Source organism: Pelophylax lessonae, assembly GCF_965119305.1.
Source record: "Pelophylax lessonae genome assembly, chromosome: 12".
NCBI lineage: Eukaryota > Metazoa > Chordata > Amphibia > Anura > Ranidae > Pelophylax > Pelophylax lessonae.
Window position 1 is genome coordinate 215,203,648 of NC_138779.1, and position 20,679 is coordinate 215,224,326.

Consider the following 20,679-nt stretch of genomic DNA (forward strand, 5'->3'; position numbering starts at 1 on the left):
TGATTGTAATAGCAGTAACAATATTCATACATACATCGGATATAACAACCTGGAACAGTAAAATTAAAATTAATATTAAAATTAATAGGCACTAGTGGACCAATGACGTGACTTACTGAGCCAAGATAAAATCACATATATATATATAAATAAATAAAAAAATGTATAAAAAAATACTCAATATCCAATTACAATATACACAGTGATGAATAAAAAATATATATAGATACTGAACTAAAATAATTCGTTATATAAAATCTATGTTAAAACCATATACCGTATATACTCGAGTATAAGCCGAGTTTTTCAACACATTTTTTTGTGCTGAAAACGTCCCCCTCGGCTTATACTCGAGTCAAGGAAAAAAAAAAAATTCTCTGGCCGCTCCGACGGGCTTAAGCTTTAAAAATGGCGCCGCCCGTCGCATACATGTCACCGCGCACGCGCCGCCGCTCGGTAGAGGCCGGGAATAGCCGAAATTATACGAGCGTCGGCGGCGCGTGCGCAATGACGTGTCGGCGCCGGGTGGCGCCATTTTTAAAATGAAGGCGCCGCTGGAACAGGTAAGTGAAACAGCTTCACTACCTGCCATTATGCAGGGCTGCGGGCACACTACAAGGGATGCAGTGCTGTACCATGCCCACAGCACTGCATCTCCTGTAGTATGCCCTCAACCCCGGATCCTCTTGTTCCATGCCAGTACCCTGCATTCTCCTGCACCATGCCAGTACCCTGCATTCTCCTGCACCATGCCGGTACCCTGCATTCTCCTGCACCATGCCAGTACCCTGCATTCTCCTGCACCATGCCAGTACCCTGCATTCTCCTGCACCATGCCAGTACCCTGCATTCTCCTGCACCATGCCAGTACCCTGCATTCTCCTGCACCATGCCAGTACCCTGCATTCTCCTGCACCATGCTAGTCACCCTGCATTCTCCTGTATCATGCCCGCCGCCCTGCATTCTCACCCTAGGCTTATACTCGAGTCAATGATTTTTCCCATCTTTTTGTGGTGAAAGTAGGGGCCTTGGCTTATACTCGGGTCGGCTTATACTCGAGTATATACGGTAAATATATGTGTGCATATAATGTGACTCGTTGAATATAGCGTGTAGAACCTTTAAAGCGAATTTGTGCGTGCTATACCTCCTCTACAAACAAACCTTGGAGAATTTGGGAAACTTAACTCAGTAAGCCAGTACAGAACATTAAGTGTGGGACCTATACTGAAGACTATACTCTTGAGATATATTAAGGGGGGAAGAGAAGATGGTATATAAATCAGTGTGTGTATGTACGTGCATGTTTCTATGCACAACCACACACACACGCACATGGAGGGGGGGGGGGCACATACGCCAGCCTATACTTGTGCTTGCCAGCATATGCGTGTGGACCCCTCAAAAGGAAATGAGAGTAGTGCGATACTAGGATGGAGCCATAGGAAAGGGGCAGTAGTAACTGGACAGGTGCCGGGAGGACAGGAACACATACAAAACGAGGGGAAGGAGTGCGCTGTAAGGGACTACAGTACGCCCTGGATCTCGAGATCTTCATTCAATCCCCCAGGGGACATGGACCCTCAAGATCTCGAGCCTCCAGGCTCTGAGGAAGAGGCACGGCCTCGAAACGCGTCAGCCCTCTGCTTCCAGTAAAGACGTTGATCCTCTGGCATGAGGCAGATTTATGGAATTGATGTGTCTGAATTTCACGATTGTTTGTGAGTAGCTGATTTTAATTTTTAATTTAATAAACTCGCTGAGGATAATGCGCTAGGCTGGTGCGCCCTTTTCTTTGCTTTGTATTTTCAGTGTTTGGTCGACCGCCCTGGTCGTAAGGGGCAGCAAAGCCTAGCCATCATGGATGCCTATTATCAGCACGTGTTCCGGGATTGAGGCAGCCTGAGGACCAGGTTCCGAGCGCAGGAAAGGGGGTGCTGTATAGCACTTATCTTTTTTGGAATATACAAAGTCAGTTTCTTGAACAACTTACAGCCAACCCCTACTACAGACTATAAAAAGTCACTTCTTTCAGTGGCCTACAGCCAACCCCAACCAAGGACTAGACAAATGATGTTCCTTCAGCAGTTTACAGCCAAACCCAAATACAGACTATACAAAGTTGTTCCTTTAGAGGCCTACAGCCAACCCCAACCAAGGACCAGGCAAAGTCAGCTCCTTTAGAGGCCTACAGTCAACCCCAACCAAGGACCAGGCAAAGTCAGTTCCGTTAGAGGCCTACAGTTAACCCCAACCAAGGACCAGGCAAAGTCAGTTCCGTTAGAGGCCTACAGTCAACCCCAACCAAGGACCAAGCAAAGTCAGTTTCTTTTAGAGGCCTACAGCCCACCCCAATTTAGGACGAGCAAAGTCTTTTCCTTTAGAGGCCTACAGCCAACCCCAACCAAGGACCAGGTAAATTATGTTCCTTTTGAGGCCTACAGCCAACCCCAACCAAGGACTAGGCAAAATCAGTTCCTTTTAGAGGCCTACAGCCCACCCCAGTTAAGGATGATACAAAGTACATTCCTTTAGAAGCCTACAGCCAACCCCAACCAAGGACCAGGCAAAGTCAGTTCCTCTAGAGCACTGCAGCCAATCCCAACCAAGGACCAGACAAAGTCAGTTCCTTTAGAGGCCTACAGCCCACCCCAGTTAAGGATGATACAAAGTACATTCCTTTAGAAGCCTACAGCCAACCCCAACCAAGGACCAGGCAAAGTCAGTTCCTCTAGAGGACTGCAGCCAATCCCAACCAAGGACTAGACAAAGTTAGTTCCTTTAGAGGCCGATAACCATCTCCAAACAAGGACTAGGCAAAGTCCTTTCCTTTGGAGGCCTACAGCCATCTCCAAACAAGGACCAGGTAAAGTCAGTTCCTTTAGAGGCCTACAGACAACCCCAACCAAGGACCAGGCAAAGTCAGTTCCTCTAGAGGACTTCAGCCAATCCCAACCAAGGACTAGACAAAGTCCTTTCCTTTAGAGGCCTACAGCCATCTCCAAACAAGGACCAGGCAAAGTCAGTTCCTTTAGAGGCCTACAGCCAACCTCAACCAAGGACCAGGCAAAGTCAGTTCCTCTAGAGGACTGCAGCCAATCCCAACCAAGGACTAGACAAAGTCCTTTCCTTTAGAGGCCTACAGCCATCTCCAACCAAGGACCAGGTAAAGTCAGTTCCTTTAGAGGCCTACAGACAACCCCAACCAAGGACCAGATAAAGTCAGTTTCTTTTAGTAGCCTACAGCTAACTCCAACCACATACTATGCAAAATCAGTTCCAGCCAACCCCAGCCCAGCCAACCCCAACCAAGGTCTATACAAAGTATGTTTCCCCCCCCCCCCCCACATCCAGAAACAACTTACTTTTTTGACGCTTGTTTGATACTTCAGTTCCAGCTCCTCTATGGTAATCTCGTGGTCATTCTGCAAAAGAGTATGTCAAATTTTAAAATAATATTGTAACATCCACCTAATGAGTCCCGGAGTACTATTATGGGCCTTATTATGGAGACCACTTTTTCCTTTAATCACTCTTTGCCTTGCATTACTGATTAACTGACTCTTCTCTACTATAATAAATAAAGGAAGTTTGCAGAAAGGGTTTTGCTTCTGCTTTCCTATAATAAAATTATTGAAGATAAATGAAAAATGTCCAACCCTTCCGATTGTTCTCTGTTTTGTTCAACCTAAAAAAAAAAACAAAAACTGACCCAAGGCCGAGGAACAAGTGCCGTGCATGCTTTGATGTTTAATTTAAATAACTCAGCTATTGAAACAACTGGATAATGGAATGGCTGGATTGAAACATGTATGGATGTAATGACCGAAAGCGTTTTAGTTATACAGTAGATGAGTAGATCCCAGCTTCTTCTGGTATATGTTCTGGATAAAACACACATCTCCTTGCCATAATTCCAGACTCTGCAGGTAAATTAGTTGTTTTGGGTGTCCCTGTCCACCCTTGTGTGGTTCAGCTCCTTCTGTTACATTTTCTATAAGGTATAGTAAATATACCGTACAATCCATAATGGGCACAGGTGGTGTGCAAACCTGTGAATGTAGTGCAAGGATGGTGGTAGCTCCTCATTTTTGGCACAGCAGGAGTACAGACCCGGGAACTCAGCACAGGGATGGGGGGCACCCATCATAATGGGATCAGTGGGTTTGCAGACCTGGGAATACAGCATAGGGTTCTTGGGAGCCCCTCATTTTGGGCACACTAGACGTACAGATGCAAGGATGGTAAGACCCCTCATAATGGGCACAGCAGGTGTACAGACCTAGGAATTCAGCACAGAGATGGTAAGAACCCCTGATAATGGGCACAATAGGTGTACAAACCTTGAAATCCAGTGTAGGGTTGGTAAGAGCCCCTCATAATGGGCACAGCAGGTGTACAGACCTTGGAATTCAGCACAAGGATGGTGCAAACCCATCATAATGGGCACAGCAGGTGTACAGACCCGGGAACTCAGCACAGAGATGGTGGGAAACCTTTCATAATGGGCACAACAGGTGTACAGAGCAGAGAACTCAGCACAAGGATGGTAGGAAGTAGAAACCCCTCATAATGGGCATAGCAGGTGTACAGACCCGGGAACTCAGCACAGAGATGGTGGGGAACCCCTCATAATGGACACAGCAGGTGTACAGACCTGGGAACTCAGCACAAGGATGGTAGGAAGTAGAAACCCCTCATAATGGGCAAAGCAGGTGAACAGACCTATACTTCAGTGTAGGGATGGTGAGAGCCCCTCATAATGGGCACAGGAACTCGGCACAGTAAAGGTAGGAACCCCTCATATTGGGCACAGCAGGTGGACAGACCTGAACTTCAATGTAGGGATGGTGAGAGCCCCTCATAATGGGCACAGGAACTCCGCACAGGGATGGTGGAAACCCCTCATATTGGGCACAGCAGGTGTGCAGACCTGGGAACTCAACACAGGGATGGTGCAAACCCATCATAATGGGCACAGCAGGTGTACAGACCCGGGAACTCAGCACAGAGATGGTGGGAAACCTTTCATAATGGGCACAACAGGTGTACAGAGCAGAGAACTCAGCACAAGGATGGTAGGAAGTAGAAACCCCTCATAATGGGCATAGCAGGTGTACAGACCCGGGAACTCAGCACAGAGATGGTGGGGAACCCCTCATAATGGACACAGCAGCTGTACAGACCCGGGAACTCAGCACAAGGATGGTAGGAAGTAGAAACCCCTCATAATGGGCAAAGCAGGTGAACAGACCTATACTTTAGTGTAGGGATGGTGAGAGCCCCTCATAATGGGCACAGGAACTCGGCACAGTAAAGGTAGGAACCCCTCATATTGGGCACAGGAACTCAGCACAGTAAAGGTAGGAACCCCTCATATTGGGCACAGCAGGTGGACAGACCTGAACTTCAATGTAGGGATGGTGAGAGCCCCTCATAATGGGCACAGGAACTCCGCACAGGGATGGTGGAAACCCCTCATATTGGGCACAGCAGGTGTGCAGACCTGGGAATACAGCACAGACATCCCACCTTTTAAGTCCCCAAAAAGAGAGCTGCAACTGTCAGGAGATTTACATGTCAATCATCTGCCAAACACCGAAATATCAGTGCTGGTTGGACTGTCCCTTTAAAGACCCCTTAAAGGGGGTGGAGATGGGAACATCAATGCAAAAGGTCTCACATCTAGAGTTCCCAAAGGATGAGCGAAACAATAAGCAATTTATCCCAACTGAAACTATTCAACCACAATATGAGTGGTAGATACTTTGTAACTGTATCATTTGTTTATGTATGTTTCCAAAATATGGCACTCTGTGGTCTCACAGCTTCAAAAGATCATGAATTTTAGGAGATTTGGTTAGGAGGGCATTTATAGTACATACACGTCTGTCTAGTGGGAGCGCAGTTCACGTGAGGTCGTTTAGGGAGGTTCTCTTTATATAACACGGTCACAATCGTTTGTTCCCCTAAAATAGGATTTTATCAGCCGCCTCCATATCCACCACTGGCTGTGTAGGTGGAAGCAAATATGGCGCCTGCTGTCTGCCCGGTAACCACAGAGATTACTGTCCGCTCAGATAGTTGTCTCAGAATTGTCTGTTTGTTCATCTAACATCTGCTCAGGAAAAGTGTTAACAATAGAGGAGCTGTAGATAATTTATTATTCTAATTAATACTATTTTTCTTATACTTGTAAAAGAGATCAGCATGACCTAATCATATCAGTATTAAAAATATTGTTTGTATCGCCGGTGAGGGGCAGTTGTATGAGCTCATTACATGGGGGGGGGGCACCACTTCTTGTATACCTGCTTCCTTCTCAGTGACTCTGCACAGTAGTTAGGCCTTATGCCTCGTACACACACAACGATTATCGGCCGACCGATCGGCCGTCTTTTGTCCAGTGTTTGTTGGAATGGGCCTAGACTGCACACAAATTTTCTCGGCCAACAAAAATCAACTGCAGAAGTGAAGTCATGTGCTGGTTAGCTTTCCGTGTGTTTTTTCTTCTCTGAGCATGCCCAGTCTTGCTCATCAGATTTTTGTCTGCCAAAATCTGTACTGACTGCACGAAAATCGGCCGGTATGTTGACGGCCAACAAAAATTTTATAGCCTGCACACCAGATTTTTTCGGCCGAAAAGTCGGAGTCGGTTGTCGAAAGCATCATACTAACAAGCCGAAAATCGGCCGATCGGACGTTGGCCGAAAATTCACGGCCAACTATCGACGCGTGTGTACGGGGCATTAGGCTCCATTCACACGAATGCTTTTTTTTTTCATGCTTTTTGCTTTTTGCAGGAATGCATTTCATTTTTTAACTTGGGTTCCTATGAAAAAGGTTCACATCAATGCATTTTTGTGCCTCTGCGTTTTTGGAAAGGGTCTGAGACTCTTTTCCTGCAAAATGCAGCGTTTTGCATGTAATAGACTTCAATGGACTTGCATCCAAAATGCAAGTATTGCAATTTTTCCGTAATTTGCATTTTGCGTTTTTTAAATCCGCCCAACAACTAATTTTCCAAAAAAAATAAGCATAAAAAAACGCGAAGTGCAAATCGCAGTAAAAAAAGTGGAAAGCATAGCAAAAAGCACTACAGACACGCTCAAAAGTAACATGCATAGATGTGAATCGAGCCTTAGAGCTCAGTCACACCATGCAGCATTCGTAATCACGCAATCTCTCTTTCTCTCTCCCTCGCTTGCTTCTCTCTCTCTCTCTCTCTTGCTCTCTTCTCTTTCTTTCTCTTTCTCTCTCTCACTCTCTTTCTCTTTGCTCTCGCTCTCTTGCGCTCTGTCTCTCAAATTATGTACAGCACGTATGAAGGCATTAGGGCAGGTTGGAATGTGATGTGCTACAAAAAAAGCTTTTTCTCTCTTTCTCTCTTTCTCTTTCTTTCTTTCTTTCTTTCTTTCTTTCTTTCTTTCTCTATACTTCTCCATCTCTCTCTCTTTCTATCTCTCTCTCTCCTTTTCTATCTCTCTCTCTCTCCTTCTCTTTCGTTCTCTCTTCTTCTGTCTGTCTCTCTCTCTCTCCTTCTCTCTCTCTCTCCTTCTCTCTCTCTCTCTCTCTCTCTCTCTCTTTCTCTCTCCTTGTCTTTCTCTGCTTCCCCTTCTCTCTCTCTCTTCTCTCTCTCTCTCTCTCTCTCGCTCTCTTTCCTGCTCTTTCTCTCTCTCTCCCCTTCTCTTTCTCCTTCTCTTTATCTCGTTCTCTCTCTCTCTCCTTCTCTCTCTCTCATTCTCTTTCTCTTTCTCTCTCTCTCTCTTTCTTTCTCCCCTTCTCTTTCTCTCTCTCTCTCTCTCTCTCTCTCTCTCTCCTTCTCTTTTTTCTCTCTCTCTCCTTCTCTTTCTCTCTCTCTCCTCTTTATCTCCCTCCCCTTTTCTTTCTCTCTCTCTCTTCTATCTCTCTATCTCCTTCTCTCTCGCACTCTCTCCTTCTCTTTCGTTCTCTCTTCTTCTGTCTGTCTCTCTCTCTCTCTCCTTCTCTCTCTCTCTCTCTCCTTCTCTCTCTCTCTTTCTCTCTCCTTGTCTTTCTCTCCTTCCCCTTCTCTCTCTCTCTTCTCTCTCTCTCTCTCTCTCTCTCTCTCTCTCGCTATCGCTCTCTTTCCTGCTCTCTCTCTCTCTCTCTCCCCTTCTCTTTCTCCTTCTCTTTATCTCGTTCTCTCTCTCTCTCTCTCCTTCTCTCTCTCTCTCATTCTCTTTCTCTTTCTCTCTCTCTTTCTTTCTCTCCTTCTCTTTCTCTTTCTCTCTCCTTCTCTTTTTTTCTCTCTCTCTCTCTCCTTCTCTTTCTCTCTCTCTCTCTCTCCTTCTCTTTCTCTCTCTCTCTCTCCTTCTCTTTCTCTCTCTCTCCTCTTTATCTCCCTCCCCTTCTCTTTCTCTCTCTCTCTTCTATCTCTCCCTCTCCTTCTCTCTTGCACTCTCTCCTTCTCTTTTTCTCCTTCCCCTTCTCTTTCTCTCTCTCTCTTGCGCGCTCTCTCTCTCCCTCTCTCTCTCTTCCCCTTCTCGTTCTCCTTCTCTTTCTCTCTCTCTCCCCCCTCTCTCTCTACCTCTTTCTCTCTCCTTTTCTTTATCTCCATCCCCTTCTCTTTCTCTCTTTCCCCCTTCTCTTTCTCTCTCTCTGTTCGGGGCAAATATGGCAAAAATAAATGTGAATAGACTATTTCCTCTGCTGTTTGAAAGTAAATCATTGATTTAAAAAGGAAACTGCAGGGTTTAGCCACTAGATGGAGCAGAGTATAAGGATCTCCGATAATACCTAGCTCCATCTTGTGGCCAATAGTGGCCAAAAGGTCTACCAGCATAGAAAGAAGTCTAATAACAGTTTTTTCTCCCCATTTGCCCAGAGTGAGTGTACATGCACTTTTATTGGGAATTGCTATGCAATTTATTTGATAACTGCCCACCTTGGTCTGCTTTCAAGCCAAACTGGACATCTGCCTTGGGGCAGCATAAGGATTACTTTCTGATAGTTGTATTAATAGTTTTTATTTAGCTTGTACTAACAACTTATTAATGCATACAGGTTCTGGTCTTTATCTGGAACTCCAGCACTTACTATATCCATCTCCTTCTTCATCTGCTCCATCTTTTCCTTCTTCCCCCCTCCTTTTCCCTTCTTCTTAATTTTCACGTCCATCTCATCATTGCCTTCCTTCTCCACCTCCACCGAGTACATGTCGTACGTTTCCTAAAGACATAAAAAAAAAAAAGACAAAATTTGATTAGTTCAGATTTAAAGCTCTATTTTCCAGTTAAACAATATCTAAACCAGTGAACAATAATGTAACATAAACATATTACAGCTCACACTAGATATGTGCGGTTCATTTAGTTCCAAATCAAAATTTGGGCTAATTTTTCATTATTCGGAAATTCGTATGTATCCGAATTTCTGAATTACAATAATTCTGAGTTTAAACGAATTTGAAGTAACAAAATAAAATTTGGCCAGAATTCAAATTCAAATCGAATTTAACTCGAAATCTAATTTGAAAACAAGTATAGAAAAGGACAGAATAAAGTAAAATAGAATAAAAAATAGAAGTGTAGAATAAAAGAAAGCAATAGAATAAAAATAGAATATAACCGTCTTCCGAAATTCCGAATAGAATAAAAAAGACAATAGAATAAAGTTCAACAGAATAGAATAAAATAGAAAATTTAACCATCCTCCTGAAATTAGAACTTCGAATAGAATCAATTAGAATTGAATAAATTTGAATTCAAACAGAATAGAATAGAAAAAAAAAAACAAAACAATAGACTAGATTAGAACAGAAAGATTACAACCGTCTTCCGAAATTCAAATTCGTGAATAGAATTAATTTCAATTCAAATAGAACCGATTCGAATAGAAAAGAAAATAATAGAACAGAAAATAAGGGAATAGAATAGAAAAATCTTGAATAGAAAATAGAATAAAATAGAAAAAAATGTAATGGTCTATTTTCAAATAGAATAAATTCGAATCAATTTCAAATCGAATTAGAAAACGAATTCCGAAAAAAGTGAAACAGATTCCGAAAATTAATTTAACAAATTTACCTAAATAAAAACTATTTAAATAAATTGAAACTTAAGTAATTTTTTCATTCTGTGCATGTCTAGCTTACACGTCATTAGCTGGGGTGGCTGCATTTGTTTTCTTTTTAGGCCAAGAACTCATTCAGCAAGTACAGAAAAATACCTTGTGATCCTGCCAGAAAACCAGTGTCTTTGTCATTTCCTGTGCACTGGTAGAAAATCTCTAACAACAAAATTAACCTTCCCAGCTATCTTCTGTGAATTAAAAAGCCCTCCTGTCCATATAATAGAGCTGAGTAGGGTGGGTGATTTTTGCAGTCCAAATAATGAGAGTACTGTACTACCTGTACTGTATGTACAGGAGAGCAGTGTTGTGACCCTAGGGCAGGAATTGTGCTACTGAACGGATCACCAACTAAAAATAAAGGAAAGAAAAGCCTGAAAGGAAAACTAACGCAGCCACTACTTCTAAGGACCAAAAACCAGCAATGGATTACTTTGTTGCTTTGGGGTTTAGTTTAGATACACTTTTATCTTTGCTTATACTTCTAGGTTGAGAAGGTGTGTTCCTAGAGTGATACGTCCAATCATTGGCAAGATAGGACTTGGAATCTGAATTGTAGAGGTAGCCTTGGGGAGCCCCCAGAGTAGTATAAAAAGGATGATACAACACAGGTTGAATGCAAGTCCTGTAAGTCTTTAGTAAGGTGACCCAAATCAATAAAATGTAAATCCTTTTATTTCACTTTTAAATGTCCAGTATTCACTCCATGTACTGCAAGCATCCAAGCTCTAATGAAGTGAAGGGGAGTCTTGAGTTTTGAAACAAGTTGGCTTAAGCCCTGATGAAGGGGAGTCTTGAGCTTCGAAACATGTTGGCTTAAGCCCTGATGAAGGGGAGTCTTGAGCTTCGAAACATCTTGGCTTAAGCCCTGATGAAGGGGAATCTTGAGCCTCAAAATGTGTTGACTTAAGCTCTAATAAAGTGGAGCTTTGAGCCCTGAAACCTGTTGGCTTAATCCCTGATGAGTCTTGAGTCCCCCAAAAATGTGTTGGCGTAAGCCCTGATGAAGGGGAGTCTTGAGAACTGAAATGTTTTGGCTTAAGCCCTGATAAGGGGGAGTCTTGAGCCTCAAAATATGTTGGCTTAAGCCCTGATAAAGGGGAGTCTTGAGCTCCAAATTGTGTTGGCTTAAGCCCTAATGAAGTGGAGTCTTCAGCTCCCCAAAACATAGTGGCTTAAGTACTGATGAAGGGGAGTCTTGAGCCCTAAAATGTGTTGGCTTAAGCCCTAACGAAAGGGAGTTTTGAGCCCCACAAACATGTTGGCTTAAGCTCTGATGAAGAGGAGTCTTGAGCCCCAAACATGCTGGCTTAACCTTGATGAAGGGGAGTCTCGAGCCCTGAAACTTATTGGCATAGGCCCTGATGAAGGGGAGTCTTGAGCCATAAAACATGTTAGGCCCTGCTAAAGGGGAGTCTTGAGCCCCAAAACCTGCTTTCTATTTGGATTTGGGACAGGAAGTGAAGGTAAATCTCCGCAATGGGACACAGATGGGGAAAAAAAATCTGAGGGTTTATAATCCTCTCTTGCGCTATATAAAATGGAAAAAAAGAGTTTTGCCTATAATTCTACTTTAAGCCCTGATGAAGGAGAGCCCTGAAACATGTTGGCTTAAGCCCTGATGAAGGGGAGTCTTGAGCCCTGAAACATGTTGGCTTAAGCCCTGATGAAGAGGAGTCCTGAGCCCTGAAACATGTTGGCTTAAGCCCTGATGAAGGGGAGTCTTGAGCCCTGAAACATGTTGGCTTAAGCCCTGATGAAGGGGAGTCTTGAGCCCTGAAACATGTTGGCTTAAGCCCTGATACGCGCTGGCTTAAAGAATAACTAAAGGCAAAACTTTTTTTTTTTTTTTTTTTAGTTTTGGATAGAGTGGAGAGTGATTAGAAACTTTATCCATTTTGATTGCTGTCTGTGCCCCTTTTTTGGGTTGTCCCCATAAAAGGAATAGATGGGAAATCTTCCAATGTGGACACTAGTACCCTTAATTTGTAGGGATCTCCTCCTGCTTTCTATTTGGCTTTGGGACAGGAAGTGAAGGTAAATCTCCGCAATGGGACACAGATGGGGAAAAAAAATCTGAGGGTTTATAATCCTCTCTTGCGCTGTATAAAATGGGAAAAAAAGAGTTTTGCCTATAATTCTACTTTAAGCCCTGATGAAGAAGAGCCCTGAGACATGTTGGCTTAAGCCCTGATGAAGGAGAGCCCTGAAACATGTTGGCTTAAGCCCTGATGAAGAGGAGTCTTGAGCCCTGAAACATGTTGGCTTAAGCCCTGATGAAGGGGAGTCTTGAACCCTGAAACATGTTGGCTTAAGCCCTGATGAAGAGGAGTCTTGAACCCTGAAACATGTTGGCTTAAGCCCTGATGAAGGGGAGTCCTGAGCCCTGAAACGTGCTGGCTTTTTTCCCCCTGACTTTTGAAGACTTCCAGAACTTGCATTTGATTTTTGACACTCTCTTCCTCTTTATATATCTTTATTATATTTCTAAAGATCAATGTATTCCTTCCTGATGCCCAACATGGCAGCTCATGTATGGCCAGATCAAAGTTCCATGTCAAACGTCTTCATCGTATTGGTAAATCTTTCAGCTAATGTCATTTATTGGCCTTTTTAGAGGTTAACTCACTTTGACACCTTAAGCTATTTTTGATTATATAAACCTTGGCTGATAAGGGGACACTTTCTCCTCTAATCTTGGGCTGGCCAGCAGGTCTAACAGCGCCTGACAATGGCGTATCGCATGTACAAGGTGCTAAGCAAACATTGCGCTGTGTATTCACCGTTGTTATTACAGAAAGAATTTGTCCTTTACAGGATAAGGGGGAGATATGTTATCGCAGCAGCTGCGCTTGTGGTCACATTCATGTTCATTGCTGAGCGACGTTTTAAGGTGATGCGATAAGGTTGTCTTTCAGGTTACACAAAACAAAGGCAGGATGTGCATGTATATACAGTATGTGTGTGTATATACTGTATATATATATATATATATATATGTGTGTGTTTATATATATATATATATAGATAAATATGTATATATATATATATATATATATACAGTGTGCATAATCAGATATAATGTACTTAATACACCAAGGACTTTTACTCTTGATTTAGAGGACAAGTCCACCCAAAATGTGATATTTTAGTTCTAGGTGGAGCCTGGTTATTCCAACAGTGAGATCCCCATGCTAAAATTCCTGACTCTACTCATACACTTTTAAGTGCTTTTAGTTTCCCCGCCCACCGTTGTGAGCCCCAGCTCCACACATTGCTTTGTCCATAATATAAAATAAATAAATAGCGTGCGGGGATGGGGGGGACTCTTCATAATGGGCACAGCAGATGTACAGACCCCAGGACCCAGCACAGGGATGGTGGAAACCCCCCATAATGGGCACGCCAGGTGTACAGACCCAGGAACTGAGCACAGAGATGGTGGAACCCCTCATAAAGAGCTCGGCAGGTGTACAGGCCTGAGAATTCAGCACAGGGATGGTGAGAACCCCTCATAATGGGCACAGCAGGTGTACAGACCAGAGACCTCAGCATAGGGATAGTGGGAACCCCTCATAATGGGCACGCCAGGTGTACAGACCCGGGAACTCAGCACAGGGGTGGTGGGGACCCCTCATAATGGGCACAGCAGGTGTACAGACCGGGAACTCAGCACAGGGATGGTGGGAACCCCTCATAATGGGCACAGCAGGTGTACAGACCAGAGACCTCAGCATAGGGATAGTGGGAACCCCTCATAATGGGCACGCCAGGTGTACAGACCCGGGAACTCAGCACAGGGGTGGTGGGGACCCCTCTTAATGGGCACAGCAGGTGTACAGACCCGGGAACTCAGCACAGGGATGGTGGGAACCCATCATAATGGGCACAGCAGGTGTACAGACCAGAGACCTCAGCATAGGGATAGTGGGAACCCCTCATAATGGGCACGCCAGGTGTACAGACCCGGGAACTCAGCACAGGGGTGGTGGGGACCCCTCATAATGGACACAGCAGGTGTACAGAACCGGGAACTCGGTGCAGGGATCTCACTAAGAAGTAACTGGGTCTGACTCTCCAGGATCTAGCAAACACTGACCTATCTCTTTTGGGTGGAGTGGCCTTTTAGTTTGGCAAGGTCAAACAGCTACAATAGTAAAAGCCAGCTAAAATGTTCTTCTTCATTAAACCATGGTGAGTTGAAATTTGATTGGCTAGGAGTTGCTGTCCTTTGGACATTCCTGCTCTTTGGCTTTTTAAATAAGAATAATTAAGTAGCAATTTGCAAAGAGCAAAACAGCCAATCAGTGAGCAGCTGGCAATGTCCTGAATACCCTTTGACCGATGAAGAATTACATTGTATACATTGTTTCTTTTTACAGCTTTGAGGTCCAGAGATCATATATTCCCCTGATGCTCAACCTGCAGCCCTTGCTGACCACCCTGTAGACCCTGGCAGTCAGTAATAAAAGCAATGGTTTTATAAGGAAGCGGTGATGGTGGTGATTTCTAGCAGTCTAATATCATGTCCCCGAGCACTGACAGTCTCCTGTAGCACATCCACCAATAATGACACTTTCCTGCCATCTATTTTCTTGATTGGAAATGTCACAGGGGGTACAATCCTTAATATAACAGTGATGAGAAGGTGTTATCCTCCCATTTGCACAGAATTTTGATGTTGCCCCAAAATCCCCCTTATTGGGTCCCCCTCCCACTCCTAGGCCCCATAGTAGCAGTGCAGGCTGCTATGGCTACTGTTACCCCACTGTGTGACAGTGTCCTGCTACATACATATAACATAACATTTTTTTGGGATAGAGTAGGGAAGAGTTAAAATGTCATGATTTTGCCCTCTTTGTCCCACTGGGGGCATTTCTCTGTTGCTGTCGGACAGGCCTCTCCAAACTTTCTAAACAAAGGGCCAGTTTACTGTCCTTCAGACTTTAGGAGGGCTGGACTGTGACCATCGGGAGTACAAAACGTCCCAGCATCAGTGGGAGTAAACAATTCCTCATCATTGGTGACACGTGGAGGAATTGTGCCCATCATTGGTGCCATTTAACCCCATTATTTGTGTCATGGGGAAGAATTGTGCCCCATCATTGGTGTCATTGGACCCCATTGTTGGTGTCATTGGGAGGAATTGTGCCCCATCATTGGTATCATTGAGCCCCGTTGTTGTTGTTATTGTTATTGGGAAGAAATGTGCCCCATCATTTTTGCCATTTATCCCCATTGATAAGACCATTGGGAGGAATTGTGCCCCATCATTAGTATCATTGAGCCCCGTTGTTATTGTTATTGGGAAGAAATGTGCCCCATCATTTTTTGCCATTTAGCCCCATTGATGAGGCCCTTAGAAGAAATTGTGCCCCATCATTGGTGCAATTTACTTCCATTGATGAAGCCATTGGGAGGAATTGTGCCCCATCAATGGCGCCATTTAGCCCCATTGATGGTGTCATTGGAAGGAATTGGGCCCCATCATTGGTGCCATTTAGCCCCATTGTTGGTGTTATTGGGAAGAATTGTGCCCCATCTTTGGTGCCATCTAGCCCTAGTGATGAGGTCATTGGGAGGAATTGTGCCCCCTCATTGGGCCCCATTGCTGGTGTCATTGGGGGGAATTGTGCCCCCTCATTGGGCCCCATTGCTGGTGTCATTGGGGGGAATTGTGCCCCATCATTGGGCCCCATTGCTTGTGTCATTGGGGGGAATTGTGCCCCCTCATTGGGCCCCATTGCTGGTGTCATTGGGGGGAATTGTGCCCCATCATTGGGCCCCATTGCTTGTGTCATTGGGGGGAATTGTGCCCCATCATTGGGCCCCATTGCTGGTATCATTGGGGGGAATTGTGCCCCATTATTGGGCCCCATTGCTGGTATCATTGGGAGGAATTGTGCCCCATCGTTGGTGTCTTTAGGCCCCATTGTTGGTGTCATTGGAAAGAAGTGTACCCTTCATTCATGTCCGTGAATAAAACAGCACCCCGATGACTGGATAAAATCAAACAAAGGGCCAATCTCTCCGAAGTGAGGAATATCCTGTTTTTTTAGATAGTTATCCCTGCAACAGGTGTCCCCATTAAAGGATTTCCCCTGTATCCCTGTTTCAGTGAAAGCAAGACAGATAGAGAAGGGGAATCTCTTCAGACAGCAATAAAACAAAAACCTGACAGAGGTTCTAACCCATTCCTATAAAAAAAAAAAAAAAAGTCCTTATTGAATGCACTGCTTGTGGCCTTACTCTATCCAAAACCAAAAAAAATTGTTGGCTTTAGATACACTTTATTTGCCCATAAAAACATTTGTTTGTGGCATGGGCAGACTCAGGGAGAACAAATACTTTATCTAATTAACAAACTGTACTGTATATCTGCCCTCTCTTACCACAGAGCTGGGCCTCACAAATTCATAGAGCCTCTCTGCTGGAGGACAGATAACGAAAGAGGACAGATAACGATAAATAGGAGGTGCCAAAAGTACTCATTTTCCACTGCCAACTACTCAGCACTAGTAGCTTCAATGTCAAATTTATAACTCAGAAAGTTATATCTGAAATATCTCTTTTGGATGGACTGACCCTATAATTTGGGTGGACTGACCCTTTAATTTGGATGGACTGACCCTTTAATTTGGGTGGACTGACCCTTTAATTTGGGTGGACTGACCCTTTAATTTGGGTGGACTGACCCTTTATTTTGGGTGGACTGACCCTTTAATTTGGATGGACTGACCCTTTAATTTGGGTGGACTGGCCCTTTATTTTGGGTGGACTGACCCTTTAATTTGGATGGACTGACCCTTTCATTTGGAAAAGGTCAAAGACCTACAACACTAAAGGCCAGGTCACTCTATAAAATCAGTAATATAAACTGGTTTGTAGACCCACGACCCCCCCACCACCACCACCACCACCACCAACACCACCCTTGACCTAGGTCACTGCTTAAGTTAGAACATAATCATCTGCTCCTTGACCTCTTCTTAGCTTCGAGACCCTTCATAGTAATTTGTTGGCCGAAGGTGTCGATAGAAAAGGTGGTGGCAGGAAGATCCGACCATCAAAGTTCTTTACAGCAATTGCAGCATTTAATACACATTTGTATCAGCAGGTTGTGCATGTAATAGTCGGCCCAGATACCCATTGAGAGCAGTCATGATCATCTTACAAAACTGGTTGTGGGAGACCACTTTACATTGGTCAGTTTGGGGGGGGGGGGGGGTTGACTGCACAGGGGAGTGACTGCCCATGTGGATGTGTCCAGTTTAGTTCAACTCAGACTAGAAAGGGTTGACCTAATGACCTACCACTGTAGACCTTTTATTATAGAGGTTTCTTGGTTGTCATCTTCATCCTGTGGCTTCACTAATCAGCAGGTCTATGAGTAAGGGCATTAACTTATAAACCAATGAAGCCAAAGGACGAAACCCACAGCCAGGGAACTAGAAGCTGATAACAACCTCTGTAAAGACCGTCATCGGTAGCGACCATTTTTCTTTCTTGACTGGCCCGGTTGATCCTAATTTAGAAGGCAGAGATAAGACTGGGACCTTCTACTTTCTATATTCTTGTGTTGACTTAACATGATATATATATATATATATATATATATATATGATTTATTATATATATATATATATATATATATATATATATATATATGTATATATATATAGACTATATTACCAGGACGCCTGCCTTTACACACACATGAACTCTTATGGCATCCCAGTCTTAGTCCGTAGGGTTCAATATTGAGTTGGCCCAACCTTTTCAGCTATAACACCTTTAACTCTTCTGCGAAGGCTGTCCACAAGGTTTAGGAGTGTGTCCTTGGGAATGTTTGACCATTCTTCCAGAAGCGCATTTGTGAGGTCAGGCAATGATGTGGGACGAGAAGTCCTGGCTCGTCGTCTCTTCTCTAATTATTCCCAAAGATGTTCTATTGGGTTGAGGTCAGGACTTGAGGCAGGCCAGTCAAGTTCCTCAATCTCAAACTCGCTCATCCATGTCTTTATGGACCTTTCTTTGTGCACTGGTCCAAATCATTTGGCGGAGGGGGGTATTATGGTGTGGGGTTGTTTTTCAGGGGTTGAGCTTGACCCCTTAGTTCCAGTGAAGGGAACTCTTAAGGCGTCAGCACGACATGTTGGACAATTTCATGCTCCCAAGTTCAACTTTGTGGGAACAGTTTGGGACATGAAGGGGCCATCCCCAAACTGTTCCTACGAAGTTGGGAGCATGAAATTGTCCAAATGGTCTTGGTATGCTGACGCCTTAAGAGTTCCCTTTACTGGAACTAAGGGTCCAAGCTCAACCCTTGAAAAACAACCCCACGCCATAATCCATCCCCCCTCCACCAAATGATTTGGACCAGTGCACAAAGCAAGGTCCATAAAGACATGGATAAGCGAGTTTGGGGTGGAGGAACTTGACTGGCCTGCCTCAAGTCCTGACCTCAACCCAATAGAACATCTTTGGGAAGACTTAGAGTCGGTTCACATTAAGGCGACACAACGGCACCACGATTTCGGAGCGACTTGCAGGGACTTCACATAATGGAAGTCTATGCAAGTCGCTTTGAGGTCGCCCCGAAGTAGTACAGGACTTGTGTCGCTCCTATTAGAATGGGTCCTGTAGCGGTCAATGGACCACGAGGGAGCGCGACTTGTCAGGCTGACAAGTCGCCTGACAAGTCGCGCTAGTGTGAAAGGCTCTTAGAGTGGAGACTATGAGCCAGGCCTTCTCGTCCAACATTATTGCTTGACCTCACAAATGCGCTTCTGGAAGAATGGTCAAACATTCCCATAGACACACTCCTAAACCTTGTGGACAGCCTTCCCAGAAGAGTTGAAGCTGTTATAGCTGCAAAGGGTGGCCCAACTCAATATTGAACCCTACAGACTAAGACTGGGATGCCATTAAAGTTCATGTGTGTGTAAAGGCAGGTGTCCCAATACTTTTGGTAATATAGTGTGTGTTTTATTTTTTAGATCATTCAATACAAAATTAATATAGTTAAAAAATAAAACATACACTATATTACCAAAAGTATTGGGACGCCTGCCTTTACACGCAAATTAACCTAATGGCATCCCAGTCTTAGTTCATAGGGTTCAATATTCAGTTAGCCCACCCTACTGTATGTATGTGTATATGTGGGTAATATATATATATATATATATATATATATTTACAATATATAATAATTTTTTTTTCACTCACCTTCTTCCCCATTTTGCTTGTTCGGTGGTCAGGGGAATTCCTTCAGGTTGATGGTTGATGCCAACAAGTCTTGGCACGCGCCTGAGTCAACTTATAAAGTCCAAGAGTTGGACCCTCCCCGAAGCATAGAGTGCATCAGCCACCCCCATCTTCCACTCTCTACCCCTTTACGTCTGTAAGGCAGATCCAATCTCTGCTGTGTGATAAAACAAGGACAAGTAGGTTACAGACACCTTCTCCTGTCCTTCAGTGTCTCACATTCCATGGCCAGTGCTGTATTGACTCCAGGGTCGGCTCAGCACTTTACATCTCAGGCTTTTAGAACAGGGATATAACAAAATTAAATTGTAAAATGATACAACTGTCCAATGTTCCGTAAGTATCAACTGACAATTTTGTTTAAGAGCCCGTTCACACTTTTACGACTTGCCAGGCGACTTGGTCAGCCTGGCAAGTCGCGCACCGTCGGGTCCATTGAGTAGTACAGGACCGGTTATAATAGGAGCGACACAAGTCGCTCCGACTTAGAAAAAGGGTCCTGTACTATTTCGGGGCGACCTGGAGGCGACTTGCATAGACATTCATTTTATGAAGTCCGTGCAAGTCGCGCCGAAGTCGCGCTTTACGCGACTTCACAGGTCGCCCCCTAAATCAGAGCAACCTAATGTGAACGGGGGCTAAAGCTACCACTGTACCTGGGGCAGCCGCCCCTCCTGCCCCCCTTGATCCTTGCAAGTATGGATGTCTTTAAAGCTAATCTAAGGGAAAAAAAAAATTTCTCATGCAGTTGGGCTGTGCCCGCATTGCATGGGTCAACCGCTCCTTTGCCTAGGGGTGAGCAGGAACCTTATACTCACCCGATGCTCCGGAAAACGGCGCTCCCCCACTGTCCAGAGGTAGCCTGTTCCTTATCTATGGAGCCTGCTCTGGGCGTGATGATGTCAGGATGGAACAGTCCACTATAGAAGACCGCTGAAGTTCGGGGGTGCCAGACTGGTCTTGTGCTGGGAGAATGGGCGGATTAGGTAAGTATATCTCCGCTCTCTTCTCCCCTAGACAAAAATGAGCAGTTATTCAAAAGTTCAGCTTTAAAGACATCCACATCTGCAAGGACCAAGGGTGGTGGTGAGGGACAGTTGGCCAGAGGAGGACTGGGCCAGAGGGCAGGGGGGCAATTGCCCCCTGGGCTGCTCTGATGCCCGTAAAAAGGCTGCACCACTTCTGCCACAGACATGCCCAAAGGATAACTGGTGAAGAGAAGTAAAAAGTCCCCGCCGCTGACCTACTGAGTGCGGGATGAAGACAAGGACGGAGCGCAGGCCTCCCCCCCAGCATGGATGGTGTAAACTGTGTCTGGG

General features: G+C 44.6%; 1 protein-coding gene across 1 annotated transcript in view; it reads right to left on the minus strand.

Annotated features, from left to right (window-relative positions):
• Positions 1–19,655, minus strand: part of ATP4A (ATPase H+/K+ transporting subunit alpha) — a 59,810-nt gene extending 40,155 nt beyond the window's left edge. The window contains exons 1-3 of the mRNA XM_082273604.1: positions 19,322–19,655; positions 9,059–9,190; positions 3,367–3,426 (exon numbers count right to left, since the gene is read on the minus strand). Of these exons, the coding sequence (XP_082129730.1) occupies positions 3,367–3,426; positions 9,059–9,190; positions 19,322–19,333 (204 nt within the window). The 5' untranslated portion in view covers positions 19,334–19,655. The remainder of the gene's footprint in view (positions 1–3,366; positions 3,427–9,058; positions 9,191–19,321) is intronic.
• Between the last annotated feature and the right edge of the window lie 1,024 nt (positions 19,656–20,679).